Source organism: Spermophilus citellus, assembly GCF_964194105.1.
Source record: "Spermophilus citellus genome assembly, chromosome: 10".
Lineage (NCBI taxonomy): Eukaryota > Metazoa > Chordata > Mammalia > Rodentia > Sciuridae > Spermophilus > Spermophilus citellus.
Window position 1 is genome coordinate 76297461 of NC_138197.1, and position 17054 is coordinate 76314514.

General features: G+C 41.5%; 2 protein-coding genes and 1 pseudogene across 3 annotated transcripts; all 3 read left to right on the top strand.

Annotated features, from left to right (window-relative positions):
• The first annotated feature begins 967 nt into the window (after nucleotides 1–967).
• On the top strand, nucleotides 968–1754 carry LOC308658873 (olfactory receptor 6C2-like; annotated as a pseudogene). The gene has a single exon. The product of its transcript is annotated as an olfactory receptor 6C2-like (transcript).
• A 10407-nt stretch (nucleotides 1755–12161) lies between these two features.
• LOC308658879 (olfactory receptor 6C2-like) lies at nucleotides 12162–13106 on the top strand (the record flags this gene model as incomplete). The annotated part of the gene is made up of 1 exon (XM_081311789.1): nucleotides 12162–13106. The coding sequence occupies exon 1, from the start codon at nucleotides 12168–12170 to the stop codon at nucleotides 13104–13106; it is 939 nt and encodes a 312-aa protein (XP_081167915.1). The 5' UTR covers nucleotides 12162–12167.
• A 2683-nt stretch (nucleotides 13107–15789) lies between these two features.
• Nucleotides 15790–16719, top strand: LOC308658268 (olfactory receptor 6C4-like; the record flags this gene model as incomplete). Its single annotated transcript, XM_081310843.1, has 1 exon — nucleotides 15790–16719. The coding sequence occupies one exon, from the start codon at nucleotides 15790–15792 to the stop codon at nucleotides 16717–16719; it is 930 nt and encodes a 309-aa protein (XP_081166969.1).
• Between the last annotated feature and the right edge of the window lie 335 nt (nucleotides 16720–17054).

Below are 17054 nucleotides of genomic sequence, written 5' to 3' on the forward strand. Positions count from 1 at the left end.
TAGAAATTTTTTTCACTATTGAAGAGAGAACAGTGGAGTAGAGTAAAGGGATCAAGGAAGAGGGAGGGGAAGGGGGGGAAAGGGTAGAATGAATCTGACACCCTTTCCTATGTACATCTATGAATATGCCCCAACCAATCACACCTTCATGTATATCCAGAAGGCATAAATATAAAAATTATAAATAAATAGAAGAAAGATTAAAAGAATAGAAGAAGGGAAATGGGAAGTATTAAGACTGAATCAGAGCAAATTACATTCCATCCTTTATAATTATATTAAAATGAATCCCAATACAATGGTTCACTAATACTGTGTATCCTAAAATGACCTCATAAAAAGAAATACTTTTCATTCAAAAAATATAAGAACAAAAAAGTTAAGGTGCACCTTTGTGATCTAACTTATCACCCTTTTTAGAGATAATTTAAGCACAAAGAAAAAATCAACACTAAAATGAATGTGCTGCTGTTAAAAGTCATTGGAACAACATTAAATGATCAACATAAAATCCTAATTAACAGATCCTCCTTGATTTGCAAAATAGAATGTTACAGTATGGCAGGGGAAGGCAAAGAAATATAAAGATGGGAGAAGAGAAGTCTAAAATTGTCATAGTTTTTCAAGAATATGAACACATAGAGTATCACCTGCAGGCAATATTGTTAATAAACTGCATTCTGCACATACGATTTATGTTTTGTTTGGTATTTACTTGACATTTTTAATAATGTGGTTTGTCATCATAGAATTACAAGCATAAGATCTATATTCAAATTTCCTGTGGAAACTTTCTTGTAATATGTCAATGATATGGGTGTGTTCCATATGATAACTGATTATCAGATAAAGGAATATTAACTGCACTGAGCTGTCTGGCTGGGATATCACCAGTCAGGCTTCAATGCTGGCTTCTTTTGACACGTCTCTTCAGGTCCAGTCGCTTGTGAATTGGCACAAGGCAGAGATGAGAAATCATACAGCAATAACAACATTCATCCTGCTGGGATTGACGGATGATCCAAAACTACAAGTTCTAATTTTCATATTTTTGTTTCTCACTTACATGTTGAGTGTGGCTGGGAACCTCACCATTATCACACTCACACTTTTGGATTCTCATCTTAAAACTCCCATGTATTTTTTCCTCTGAAATTTCTCTTTCCTGGAAGTCTCATTCACAACTGTTTGTATTCCCAGATTCCTGTACACCATGACAACTGGTGACAACACTGTTACCTACAATGCTTGTGCCACCTAATTATTTTTTGTTGTCCTCTTTGGAGAAACAGAATTTTTACTCCTGGCTGCCATGTCCTATGACCACTATGTGGCCATCTGTAAGCCCCTGCACTACACAACCATCATGAGCAACAGAGTCTGTGCTACACTCGTCCTCTGCTGTCTTGACTTCTGCCATACTGACACTAATTATTACCTTGGTGTGTGTCTTTCTCTCCTACACATACATCATCAAGACCATTCTAAAATTTCCTTCTGCCCAACAAAGGAAAAAGGCCTTTTCCACCTGCTCCTCCCACATGATTGTGGTTTCCATCACCTATGGCAGCTGCATCTCCATCTATGTCAAGCCTTCAGCAAAGGAAGGAGTGGCCATTAACAAGGTGGTGTCCATCCTCACTACTTCAGTTGCCCCTTTGCTTAACCCTTTCATCTATACACTTCAAAACAAACAAGTAAAGGCAGCTTTCAAAGACACAGTAAAACGGATTGTATTTCTCTCAAAGAACTGAGAGCCTATTGATTTTTTTTGAGGCTTATTTACATTTAAATCTGAATAAATGTGAGCACTGTTCATAAAAATGACAAACATGGCTTCTTCCAATTTGGTAGACTCATCAAGCTAATGTTCACCCTGGAACATTTTTCTCTTATAATACAAAAACCAAAATCAAACAATTTATTTTGCCTTCTTTTAAGTTTCCTTTATTCAGAATGGTTTCTTCAATAATCGCAGGCCCCAGATATTAGTCAAAGACACAATGTCATTAAAAAGAAATGCAAAGCAGAAGTTGCATCTCTGGCCATATGCCCTTCTTGTGATGTGGAATGGAAATATCCAGATACCACTTCTCATTTGTGTGAGACATAAACTCACAGAGAACAAGCCCTGGATTTAGAAGCATTATGACTATATTTTGGTTGAGTAAGTTCTCCAACTATTCAGATTTACATCAACTCTTGACTCAAGAATGTTAGAGTTTAAGAAAATTGATCAAGTTATCACAAAAAAGTTCATTATTTGGAAAGGATATTCTAAGATGTCAAAGATAAAATCAAGGTTTGGAAAACTGGGTCTAGAGAAGAGTGCAGAGAAGGAAAACAAGGACTAGTCATTCTTATAATTTGAATTCAATTAACTGATTAACAGTCTTTTGTTGTTTTGTGCTTTATAATTATGAAAATAAACTTTTGTGCTTTTATAGTACATATGGAACTATTGTCTATGTTTATCAAACATCAAATTATTCAGACATATAAATTGTTTATATTATGGCCATAGTATGGGTATAATCTTCCTATATACATCAAAAAGATTGAGAAAAAAATCAGAGTACTGCCAAAGGGCATTCTTCTTTTTGCCTTTCTAAGACACCAACAAAACACAACCATGTGTTATCTAGTTACTCTTCTGATCATTAATGTAAGCATATATCTATGTGATATATATATATATATATATATATATATATATATATATACTGAGTGAATAACTTCATTTACATTGCGATTTTAGCAAGCAGAATTTATGTGCAGAATACTGGGCCCCTCCTAGAGCTGGCCTGCTCAGACACAAGCCTCTTAGGATGATCATGCTCATGGCTGTGGTGACTCTAGTGATTACTTTGGTTCTGGTAACAGTTTCTTACACATACATCATCAGGACCATTCTGAAGATCCCTTCTGCCCAGCAAAGGACAAAGGCCTTTTCCACTTGCTCTTCCCACATGATTGTCATCTCCATGTCTTATGGCAGCTGCATGTTTATGTGCATTAATCCCCTATAAAAGAAGAAGGTATTTTACTTTCAACAAAGGAATAGCTGTGCTCATTACTTCAGTCAACCCTGTGTTGAATCTCTTCATTTATACACTAAGAAATCAACAAGTAAAGCAAGTCTTCAAAGACACTGTCAGAAACATTGTGAAGTTTTAAAGAAAAAAAAGAACACCCTTCATTGAAAAATGTATTTGCACTTCATAAATATGAATAAAGGAAAAAGGCCTTTTCCACCATCTCCTCCCACATGATTGTGGTTTAGTCTAAAAATTTCAAGGGTGGAACTGGCTCTTGAAGATAAAAATACAGAAATCATATGTTCTATTGTTAAAGAAATCTACTTATCTAGACTAGGGATAAGATATATAGACTATACATTTTTGGATAAATTTACAAATAAGAAATGAAATGACATAGTAAGTGTTACTAGAGAAAGGTGAATGATCCAGCAAAGAACAGGAAGACTTAACTCTTCTCTACAGAAATGACTTCAAATTTAAGAAGCAAAACACTGCTTAAAAAGTGGAAGTGGTGAAGAATCTGGGATGATGAAGAAGGCCAGAGCTACAGTGTTTAATTGCAAACTGTGGGGTTAGTTGAGTGTCATGAGTCAGAGGAGTGGTAAGAAATGCCTTGTGAGTCAGGTGCAATGGCAAATGCCTGTAATCCCAGTGGCTCAGGAGGCTGAGGATTAGGAGTTCAAAGCCAGCCTCAGCAACAGCCAGGCGCTAAGCAACTCAATGAGACCCTGTTTCTAAATAAAATAAAAAATAGGGCTGCAGATGTGGCTAAATGGCTGAGTGCTGCTGAGTTCAATCCTGGGTACCACCCCAAACAAAAAATAAAAAGAAAAAAGAAAAGAAAAAAGAAATATCCTGTGGACATCAGCATTGTTTCAAGGGGAGAAGCACTGACCTTGTTGCTCAGTCCCAGAGACTGTGCTTCCATTAAAGTATAATTTCATTTCTCTCCTGTATCATTTAGGTTTCACTTGTAGCCATTGCAAACTCCATCCCTTTGTAAGAGGAAAATGAAAGGAAAGGGTATACATATAGTCCACATTATTCAAATTAGAAAAAAAAATCTGTAGATTTTGTCACCTTACATACCCACTTTCTAAACGTCAAGGTTAAAAAAGACTCCTAGAGGAAGGATGGAAGCCTCTCTGTTTGTGCCTATCCTTGACAGAATCTATTGCTTATTTTCTTAGATGACATATTTTTAAGTTAAAAGCAAGAGATTTTCTCTCTCTTTGATAGTTTCTGGTGATTTTTTTATTTATATATATTCATTGTAAACATTAATGGGGTTCAGTGTCATATTTCAAATAAATGCATACACTGTACATGGATCAAATCCTTTATCCTATTATGATTTTATTTTCATTCTTTTGTTTATATTAATTTGATATTAGAAAACACAAATTTTGTGTACCATTCCATTGCTTTTCCTCAAATACACCGCTTTTGTTGCTAACATAAACCACCATGGATATCTACTCTATGAAGTGAAAATAATATAAGGTATGGATTTAGTTTTATATCTAGAATATTCCAAATGATGAATCTTGGGAAATTGCTAGGAATAAATTATCCTACTAAAGAAAATTCGGCAAATGGATTCAAGGAAACAACTACATTTTAACAGGTGTTAGTACGGCCTTGATTTCAATGGAAGGACATTTGTTTTTTAATCTGAGCATATTTATGTGGTTTAATGATATCCTAACATGTAGTGGGATGCTGTTTATTGTGTTGAGTATAAATGCAACATAACCCAGTATATTGATATACTTTATATGTGTTAATATGAACATGGTGCTTCCCATGCATTGAAGGTAAAAGCTGGATTATACTGATCATGAATACAAATTGTCAGACCCACAGAAAGTATTGCAGCATGTATAGTATTTCTGAATAAAAGGCCTTGTATGGTAAGCCTCTGCCATTTTGAATATCTAGTATTTTATTTGATTTTCAATTTATTCCAGATTCATTGAGGTACCATTTAACTGATACAGAATATCCTTAAACAGTCACACCTACATTATTAAGTTCCTCCACATCCAAATTTCTTCCAAAACCTGTGAGGTAAAGTAGAAGCAATGCCACACAGTGGTTTAAAACACAGGCTTTTAGTTCAAATCTCAGACTCTCGACAATCTGTCAGAATTACCTAGGGTTATTTACTTGATGTTTATAAAGCTTATCTTTCTCAACACTAATATATGGATATTAACAACATCTATTTTATACAGTACTGGGATGAATAGATATTAAATTGGTTGCTTTACTATAACTAGAACTGTAAAACATGGGCCATTCTATTTGAAATCCTTCTACAACAAGACACATATATTCCGCTCCTCCTATGCCTAATTCCACCAGAGCAGTGAAGCCCTTGCCTATGTTCCAGATAAAGACATCAGAATAGTCAGCAATGAATCGTCAAAATTTGGTTAACATTAGCCTCATGTACACTGAATATCTGTGGGAGAGAAGAAATGTGTAAATATGCTGGGAGAGAGTGGTAGGCACACCATGTAAGTCAAACCTTAAAATCACAGGGCAGGACATCACTATCTTCATAAAAATGTTTAAGGTCTAATAGTTAATATATACATTTATTTTAACTCATTTCTGTAACTGGAGAGAGTCAGGAGTCTACTTTCAGTCTTCTGCATGTTGATATCCATTTCTCCGAGCACCATTTAGAGACAAAACTGTCTTATTTTGTCTAAAATCGTTGGCTTAGATGTATATATTTCTGTTTTCTTCTAGGCTATTTTGCTTCACTGGTCTATGTCCCTGTTTCTATTCCAACACTATGCCATTTTGATTACTACAGTTGTACACTGTGTTTTGAACTTAGGTAACAGGATGACTCCTGCTTCATTATTTTTTGAATGGTTATTTGGGGTTGATTGATTTGGCTATTTGGGGTTTTCTGTGGTTCCATACCAATTTAAGAATTGTGCTTTCAGGTTTGGTGAAGAAGCCGTTGGCATTTTGATAGAGATTTCATTAAACATGTAGATGGTTTGGGCTATTATAGACCTGCTAACAATATTGATTCTTCAAACCCAAAAAAAAGGATATCTTTCCATTTTTGTATGTGTGTCCTCTTCAATTTCTTTCATCTAAATTTTATAGTTTTTATTATACAGAGAGATCTTGCACCTCTTTGCTTAAATTTATTCATAAGCATCGATTTTTTAACTATTATACATGAAATTTCTTTCTTGATTTCTGTTTCAAGTAATTTCCTATTGGTGTATTCAAATGCTATTTATTCTGTATGTTCATTTTGTGTTCAACTTGAATGAATTTGTTAGTTCTAGTTAGTTTTTGTTGGAGTTTGGAGGTCTTTCTTTATATATAAGGTCATGTCATCTTCAAAAGTGACAGTCTGACATCATGAGGGTGTGTGCCCCACTGCACTACATCAGAGGCAGAATCCAGTCCACGTAGTACTCCCCCCAACCCAGGCTGCTCCATTTGAGACCCAATCCAACTGTGTTCTTCCCCCAGTGCAGTGAATGAGTTGCTCTGCTGAGCTGCTGCTATGCCCCCCCACTGTGCTTCCCATGGAGATTGAAAGATACAGGCTGCACAGACTGTGATACATTACCTAGGCACATTAGAGTGACCCCAACCCACACACAGGCCCTAGAGACTGGCAGGGGCATGACACATACCACAGGCAACCTTCCCAAGCTGCCAATGAGCTACATTACACCTATCTTGTGCAAGTAGAACAGCCCAACCCTTGGGCAACCTGTGGATACTGACAGGTGACCCCTTGCTGCTATGTTTGCATGCAATAGACAATTAATAGAAAAGTGAGAAATAGTTGATAGAAAGATGACAGATCAATGATAGATACATAATAGATAGAACCAAATAATATTTTTCCCAAAGATGGCATCAAATTAAAAAGCTTCTGCACATCAAAAGAAAGAATTAGGAATGTGAAGAGAGAACCTACAGATTCAAAGAAAATCTTTGCTCACTACTCTGTGACAGAGGATTAATATCTAGAATATATAAAGAACTCCAAAAAATTCATGCCAAAAATTTAAATAACCCAATTAATAAATGAACAAATGAATTAAACCCTTCTCAAGATAAAAAATAGAAATAGATCAAAATATATTCAACATCATTAGCAATTAAGAAATATAAATCAATTTTTTTGGATTGAAGATGGCGGCGAAGGGAGTGCATCACCCCTGTGCGCCGCGTCACTGTGCGGGAGAAAGAAGAGGTGAAACAGCTGAAGGCTATCTTGTTGGAAAATTCCAGCGAAATTTAGGTGCTCCAGAATCTAGTAGAGGGATTTCCATCGCGTGAGGTTTGGCTGCGGGGGCTCGGACGCCGGCAATTTCTCCTCACGGAGGGTCGCATTGCCTGATCGACGGATAACCCCGCGGCTGGAGTCTGCAACGCGCGCTGGGAAGCGGCGAGGTGCCGGAGCGGGGGTGCAGCGTTGCGGATTCTGGGGGCTCCTGCCAGCGGCGTAATGGCTGTGCTTAGTGCTGAGTTCTGGCTTTGAGACAGAGGAGAGAAGCGGTCCAGTTTGTTTCTCGACACCGGTCGGACCACAGAGGAGGACAGCGGCCGCCATCTTGGAGAGCTGATGGAATCATCCCTGTTTTCTACTGATCTCAGCTCATTCAGCTACGGAACAGGTGATTTCAGGCTGGCATTTGCCTGCATCACGCAGACAGATCGCTCAGGCTCAGGGCTAGAGAACCTGTGGAGAATACTCCTTGGGGCTCGCTCGTAGCAAAGCGTGCACCGAGCTCTGAGCAGCCGGGTTCTGGTTCCCGCCGCTGCTTTGGCCCAGGGCTGGGGAACCTGGGGAGACTGCGTATTGAAGCCAGCTCCTAGTGGAGCGTGCATCGAGCTAGAAGCAGCTGGGTTCTGACCCCCGGAACAGTTTTGGCCCAGGGCTGGGGAACACATGGGGACTGCGTCTTTGAGCCTGCTCTCATCAGAGCGTGCACCGAACTTGGAGAGCTTGCAGCGGCGGGGCTCTGGCTCCCGGAGCTGCTTTGGCCCAGGGTTGAGGACCCCGCGGTAACTGCTTCTCGGTCCGGGTCCTGCTGGGTGCAGTGGGGGCCAGGGGGCAGAGGGGAGCTGCTGCCTGCACCCAGAACAGGCCAAGTGACCCGCCGGCATGGTATCACAACACCCCAACTGCAGCTGGGGCTGAAGACAGTAGCCGCCTACGCCTGGAACAGGACCAGCGACCCGACGGCACGGTAGCCAAGTCACCCCATTTGGAGTAGGGGCTGTGTAGAACCGCCATCTCAGCCTGCAAGGTAGGCATACCTGTGACCCACTGGCAGGACAGGCCCAGTAGCCTGCCAGCGTGGTAGACACGTAGCACCGAGGCAGTCACGTCACACTGGTTGGAGTGGGGGTGGAGCAGAGCCACCGCCCGTGTCCGGAAAAGGCCCAGCGACCCTTTGGAGAGGCAGTCAGGTAGCCCCATTTGGAGTGGGGGCCGAGCAGAACTGTCGCCTGAGCCCACAAGGTAGGCAGACCTGCGACCCACCAGCGGAACAGGCATAGAGGCCTGCCAGGGTGGTAGACGCGTCACACGTCACCACAATTGGAGTGGGGGCAGAGCAGAGCCACCACCCGCACCCGCAGGGTGGGCAGACCTGCGATCGAGCAGAGTGGTAGACAGATCACCCTAATTAGAGGAGGAGCACAGCCACTACCCGCCCTGCAAGGGAGATTTTCCAACTATACAAGAGCAATATAAATAAATAGGGGGAAAATTTCAAAAACACAACAGTTTCACCAAGCAGAAAGAAACGCGAGCAGTATGAAAAGACAAGGAAAGAAAAAACCACAAGCAATGCAGGTCAACTCAACTTTAGAAGAGGTAATAGCTGCAACAGATGGAATGTCAGATAAAGAGTTCAGGATATACATGCTTCGGATGATCTGGAGTCTGAAGGAAGACCTGAGACAGCAAAATCAGATAATGAAAGATCACTTTGACAAGGAACTACAGAAACAAATCCAGGAAGTAAAAGATCAATTACACAGTGAGATAGAGGTAATAAAAAACAAACAAATAGAAATCCTAGAAATGCAAGAAGCAATAAACCAACTTAAAAACTCAATTGAGAATACTATCAGCAGAGTAGATGACTTAGAAGATAGAACATCAGACAATGAAGACAAAGTATTTCAACGTGAAAAGAACATAGACAGCTCAGCAAGACTGCTAAGAAACCATGAGCAGAACATCCAAGAAATATGGGATAACATTAAAAGACCAAACTTAAGAGTCATTGGGATACAGGAAGGCACAGAGATCCAAACCAAAGGAATAAACAGTCTATTCAATGAAATAATACGAGAAAACTTCCCACACTTGAAGAATGAGACAGAATCTCAAATCCTAGAAGCCTACAGGATGCTGAATGTGCAAAATCATAAGAGATCCACACCTAGACACATTATAATGAAGATGCCCAACATACAGAATAAGGAGAGAATTTTAAAAGCTACAAGAGAAAGGAAGCAGATTACATTTAGGGGTAAACCAATCAGGATAACAGCTGATCTCTCAACACAGACTCTGAAAGCTAGAAGATCCTGGAATAACATATTTCAAACACTGAAAGAAAATGGATTCCAACCAAGAATCGTGTATCCGGCGAAATTAAGCTTCAGGATGGAAGATGAAATTAAAACCTTCCATGATAAACAAAAGTTAAAAGAATTTGCAGCTAGAAAACCATCTCTTCAAAAAATCCTTGGCAAAACATTACAGGAAGAAGAAATGGAAAATAACAATGAAAACCAACAGTGGGAGGTAGGACAGTAAAGGGGGGAAAGTAATCAAAGAGGAAAACAAATCAGGTTTAGTAACATTAATAAACAAATATGGCTGGAAGAACAAACCATATCTCAATAGTAACCCTAAATGTTAATGGCTTAAACTCACTGACACCTTGGACTGCCAAATTTTGTACAGAGCCTGGTGGATCTGAATTGATATAGGAAATTATGAATAGTTACTTGTATAACTAAGAATAATTGTCAAGGTAGAAGCATGAAATAGGTTACTGTTTCAAACACAAAATTACAGTTCTGCTGTTACCTTGTGTTACCATGTCAATGAAAATGTGTTAATATGAAACAGTATCTTCTACTGGTGACCTCAAATCTTCTTTAGGAAGCAACTTTTTCATAGGTGAACCTATAGGTGAGTATCTGATATAAGGCTCTATACATCATAAGTAATTATTGAATGTTTATTTGAATGAAAGAATGTTGATTGTTTTCTTGGACAGTAATAAATAAGAGAAAAGAACCTTGTCTTTGATTCCCAAGAAACCATAAATACTGGGTGCAAATAGTGCAGTTGTTTAAACAATTAAAAACTTACTTTCTTCCTATTTTATTCAAAAGTTTGTAGGACTTTTTCTATAAATTATGAGCTATATCTAAAATTGAAAATTTAACAATCCCGCTTCTAACAGACATACTTTATAATGTCATATTTTAGAATAACATTTTATATTTTTAAGTTATTAAATGCATATAAACCGCTGAAAATAAATTTATAATATTCTCTTTTACAAGTTGCATATGTGAAAACAGCTGCTTAAAATATGGAACTGCAATGAGGGTTAAGTTTGGATACAAAGTGAAGAAGAATTCCCTGAGCCCATATCTAATGTGGTTCCTGAAAATACATCAATTAGTATACAAGGAGGCCTGAAACTTCTGGGAAGTGCTGAAATAAAGTGACAGAGATAAAGACCAGAAAGAAAGGCAGGGAACGTTATTATTTATTCACAAAAACGAGTTTGTTAGAGTCCATCTGTTCCTAGATGTTGCCTGAGCTAGTTACATTACCAAAAACCCAGAGAACATAAACAAGATTAGGAAGACAGTTGGTAAATTAGCAGGGAGAATGATTGGAATGAAACAGCAGGAATCATTCAAAAAAGAGGTCACAGACAGACTCAGGTAACTGAGTGGCACGAAGAAGACTGGGTGGACCAGGCTGCAAAGAAAGCAATACCACAGATCTCTACACCTGGGCTCTGTCATTGACCAACACCGCAGCAGGACTCAATCAAGTTCATGCTCAGGTTCCAGAAAAGGGTTCTTTATACCACTTAAAAGGTTCAGGAAACACAATGCCTAAGAGTCTCAAAACTGGCTAGAAATTCTTTTCACTATAGAATAGAGATCAGTAGAGTAGAGGAAAGGGATCAAAGAAGAGGGAGGGAAAAGTGGAAGAAGGGTAGAATGAATGTACACACTTTTCTATGTACATCTATGAATATGCCCAAACCAATTGTACCTTCGTGTATATCCAGAAGACATAAATGTAAAAATTATAAATAAATAGAAGGGAAAGGGAAAGTAGTGAGGACTGAATCAGTTCAAATTACATTCCATGCTTGTATAATTATATTAAAATGAACCCAAATACAATGTTTCACTAATACTGTGTATCCTAAAATGAACTCATAAAAAGAAATACTTTTCATTCACAAAACATAAGAACAAAAAAGTTAAGGTGCACTTTTGTGCTCTAAATTTTTCACCATTTTTAGAGATAATTTAAACACAAAGAAAAAATTAACACTAAGATGAATGTGCTGATGTTAAAATTCATTGCAACACCTTTAAATGATCAAAATAAAATCCTAATTAACAGATCCTCCTTGATTTTGAACATAGAATATTACAGTATGGCATGAGAAGGCAAAGAAATATGAAGATGTGAGAAGAGATGTCCAAAATTGTCATAGTTCTTCCAGAATAAGAACACATAGAGTATCACCTGCAGGCAACATTGTTAATAACTTGCATTCTGCACATACGATTTATGTTTGTTTGGTATTTACTTGACATTTTTACTAATGTGGTTTGTCATCAGAGAATTACAAGCATAAGATCTATATTTGAAATTTTCTGTAGAAAACTTCTTGTAAGATGTCAATGGTATGGGTGTGTTCAATATGATAACTGATTATCAGGTAAAGGAATATTAAGTGCACTGAGCTCTCTGGTTGGGATATAACCAGTCAGGCTTCAATGCTGGCTTCTTTTGACACATCTCTTCAGGTCCAGTCACTTGTGACTTGGCACAAGGCAGGGATGAGAAATCATACAGCAATAACAACATTCATCCTGCTGGGATTGACGGATGATCCAAAACTACAAGTTCTAATTTTCATATTTTTGTTTCTCACTTACATGTTGAGTGTGGCTGGGAACCTCACCATTATCACACTCACACTTTTGGATTCTCATCTTAAAACTCCCATGTATTTTTTCCTCCGAAATTTCTCTTTCCTGGAAGTCTCATTCACAACTGTTTGTATTCCCAGATTCCTGTACACCATGACAACTGGTGACAACACTGTTACTTACAATGCTTGTGCCACCCAGGTATTTTTTGTTGTCCTCTTTGGAGCAACAGAATTTTTTCTCCTGGCTGCCATGTCCTATGACCGCTATGTGGCCATCTGTAAGCCCCTGCACTACACAACCATCATGAGCAACAGAGTCTGTGCTACACTCGTCCTGGGGTGTTGGTTTGCTGGCCTGCTGATCATCCTCCCACCCATTGGCTTAGGCCTCCAGTTGGAATTCTGTGAATCAAATGAAATTGATCATTTTGGCTGTGATGCGTCTCCCCTTCTACAGATAACCTGCTCAGACACAGTGTTTATAGAGAAAATAGTCTTGACTTCTGCCATACTGACATTAATTATTACCTTGGTGTGTGTCACTCTCTCCTACACATACATCATCAAGACCATTCAAAAATTTCCTTCTGTCCAACAAAGGAAAAAGGCCTTTTCCACCTGCTCCTCCCACAGGATTGTGGTTTCCATCACCTATGGCAGCTGCATCTTCATCTACATCAAGCCGTCAGCAAAGGAAGGAGTGGCCATTAACAAGGTGGTGACCATCCTCACTACTTCAGTTGCCCCTTTGCTTAACCCTTTCATCTATACACTTCGAAACAAACAAGTAAAAGCAGCTTTCAAAGACACAGTAAAACGGATTGTATTTCTCTCAAAGAACTGAGAGCCTATTGATGTTTGCTGAGGCTTACTTACATTTAAATCTGAATAACTGTGAGCACTGCTCATGAAAATGACAAACATGGCTTCTTCCAATTTGGTAGACTCATCAAGCTAATGTTCTCCCTGGAACATTTTTCTCTTATAATCCAAAAACCTAAACCAACCAATTTATTTTGCCTTCTTTTAAGTTTTCTTTATTCAGAATGGTTTCTTCAATAATCGCAGGCCAGGTGCTCCAGAATCTAGAGGACAGAATTCCAGCGCGCGGGATTCGGCTGCAGGTGCCTGGTCGCGGGCGATTTCTCCGCACGGAGGGAAGCAGTACCTGGTCGGCTGACCGCCCCATGGATGGAGTCTGGGACGCGCCCGAGTTAATTAGCCGCGAGGTACCAGAGCGGGATTATAGCGAAGCGGATTCTGCAGGCTCCTGCCAGTGGCACACTGGCCGCGCTGAGTCCTGAGTTCCAGCTTTGAAATAGAGGAGAGAATCGGTCCAGTTCGATTCCCGACACCGGTCGGAACACGGAGGAGGACAGCAGCCGCCATCATGGAGAGCTGATGCAATCATCCCTGTTTTCTACTGATCTCAGCTCATTCAACTACAGAACAGGTGATTCCAGGCTGGTATTTGCCTGCGTCGCGCAGACAGATCGCTCAGGCTCGGGACTGGAAACTCTGAGGAGAATACTCTTCAGGCCTCACCCCTGGCAAGGCGGGCGCCGGGCTTTGAGCGGCCAGATTCTAGTTCCCCGGGTTGCTTTGGCCCAGGGCGGGAGATCCTTCGGGGACTCCGGGCAGAGGCCAGTTACAAGTGGATTGTGCGCTGAGGGGCGGCGTGGCTGTAACTCCCGGAACAGTTTTGGCCCGGGGCTAGGGAACCCATGGCGACTGCGTCTTTGACCCTGCCCCTCTCTGAGCGTACACTGAGCTGGGAGAGGTTGGAGCTGCCAGGCTCGGGCTCCCGGGGCTGCCTGGGCCTGAGGCTGGAGTACCTCTGTGGAGCCTGCTCCGAGCAGAGTGTGGCAGGGATTGGAGAGGCTGGGTTCTGGCTCTCGTGGCTGCTTGAGCCCAGGGCCGCGGAGCCTGCGGGGACCGCGAGCTGAGGCCAGCCACAAGTGAAACTTGCGATGAGGGGCAGCGGGACTCTGTCTCCTGGAACAGTTTTGGCCCGGAGCTGGGGAGCCCGCGGGAAGTGCGTCTTAGACTCTGCTCCCAGCGGAGCGTGCACCGAGCAGGGAGAGTCTGGTGCGGCCAGGCTTGGGCTCCCGGGGCGGCTTTGGCCTGGGATTGGGGAACCCGCGGCGGTTGCCCTGAGGAGCCTGCTCCTAGCAGAACGTGGCAGGGATCGGAGAGACCGGCTCCTGGCTCCCGAAGCGGCTCTGGCTCAGGGTTGGGGATCCTACAGGGACTGCTTCTTGGTCTGGGTGCTGCTGAGTGCTGCGGGGGCCTGGGGGGCAGAGTGGAGCTGCCTCCTGTGCCCAGAGCAGGCTAAGGGTCCCACCGGTGTGGTATCGCGACACCCCAACTGCAGCTGGGGCCGAGGAGAATAGCCGCCCACGCCTGGAACAGGACCAGAGACCCGACGGCAGGGTAGCCAAGTCAACCCACTTGGAGTGGAGGCCGTGAAGAGCTGCCATCTGACCCTGCAAGGTAGGCAGTCCTGCGTCCCACTGGCAGGACAGGCTCGGCAGCCTGCCAGTGTGGTGGACGAGTAGCATCGAGGCAGTCACGTCACACTGGTTGGAGTGGGGGTTGAACAGAGCCGCCGCCAGCGTCCGGAAGGAGCCCAGAGACCCGTTGGAGAGGCAGTTAGGTACCCCCACTGGGAGTGGGGGTTGAGCAGAACTGCCGCCCAGGCCCGCAGGGTGGGCAGATCTGAGACCCACTGGCGGAACAGGCTTGGAGGCCGACCAGCATGGTAGACACGTCACATCAATAGGAGTAGGGGTGGAGAAGAGCTGCTGATCACATCCGGATAAGGACCAACGATCCGAGGACGTGGTAGGAACGTCACCGCAATTGGAGTGGGGGCAGAGTAGAGCAGCCACCCATGCCCGCAGGGCGGGCAGACCTACGACCAACCAGCGTAGTGGATAGATCACCCTGATTAGAGGAGGATCACAGCCACTACCCGCCCTACAAGAGAGATATCCCAAATATACAAGAGCAACACAAATAAACGGGGGGAAAAATTTCAAAAACACAACAGTTTCACCAAGCAGAAACAAACGCAAGCAACATGAAAAGACAAGGAAAGAAAGGACCACAAGCAATGCAGGTCAACTCAACTCTAGAAGAGGTAATAGCTGCAACAGATGGAATGTCAGATAACGAGTTCAGGATATACATGCTTCAGATGATCTGGACTCTCAAGGAAGACATGAGACAACAAAATCAGACAATGAAAGATCACATTGACAAGGAACTACAGAAACAAATCCAGGAAGTAAAAGATCAATTTCACAGGGAGTTAGAAGTAATAAAAAACAAACAAATAGGAATCCTAGAAATGCAGGAAGCAATAAACCAACTTAAAAACTCAATTGAGAATACTATCAGCAGAGTAGATCACTTAGAAGATAGAACATCAGACAATGAAGACAAAGTATTTCAACTTGAGAAGAACATAGACAGTTCAGCAAGACTGCTCACTTTTCCCCTCTTAGATCTGCTGGACGTCAACTATGAAAAACAGGACCATGCTGACTGAATTTATTCTACTGGGCCTCACGAGTCAACCTGAACTTCAGGTGGTGATGTTCATGTTTCTGTTTATCACCTACATGCTCAGTGTCCTAGGAAATCTAACTATCATCATCCTCACCTTACTGAATTCTCAGCTCCAAACCCCCATGTATTTCTTCCTCCGGAATTTCTCCTTCTTAGAAATTTCCTTCACATCCATTTTTATTCCCAGATTTCTGACCAGCATGACAACAGGAAATAAGGCCATCAGCTTTGCAGGCTGCTTCACTCAGTATTTTTTTGCTATATTTCTTGGGGCAACAGAGTTTTACCTCCTGGCTTCCATGTCCTATGATCGCTATGTGGCCATCTGCAAACCCCTGCATTACCTGACCATTATGAGCAGCAGAGTCTGCACACAACTTGTGCTCTGCTCCTTGCTGGGTGGACTCCTTGCTATTGTACCGCCAATCACCTTGATGAGTCAGGTAGATTTCTGTGCCTCCAATGTTCTGAATCATTATTTCTGTGACTATGGGCCCCTTCTGGAGCTGGCCTGCTCAGACACAAGCCTCTTAGAAAGGATAGTTATGCTTGTGGCTGTGGTGACTCTAGTGATTACTTTGGTTCTGGTGACAGTTTCTTACACATACATCATCAGGACCATTCTGAGGATCCCCTCTGCCCAGCAAAGGACAAAGGCCTTTTCCACTTGCTCTTCCCACATGATTGTCATCTCCCTGTCTTATGGCAGCTGCATGTTTATGTACATTAATCCCTCTATAAAAGAAAGAGGTGCTTTCAACAAAGGAATAGCTGTGCTCATTACTTCAGTCACCCCCATGTTGAATCCCTTTATTTATACACTAAGAAACCAACAAGTAAAGCAAGTCTTCAAAGACACTGTCAGAAAGATTGTGAAGTTTTAAGAAAAAAAATGAACACCCTTCAATGAAAAATGTATTTGCACTTCATAAATATATATTCAGAGTCTACTAAATTTCAAGGGTTGAACTGGCTCTTGAAGATAAAAATACAGAAATCATGTGTTCTAATGTTAAAGGAATCTACAATCTAGAGTAGAGGTAAGGAATATAGACTATACATTTTTGGATAAATTTACAAAAAAAGAAATGAAATGACATAGTAAGTGCTACTAGAGACAGGTGAATGATCCAGCAAAGAACAGAAAGACTTAGCTCTTTATAGAAATGACTTCAAATTTAAGAAGCAAAACACTGCTTATTAAGGAGAAGTGGTGAAG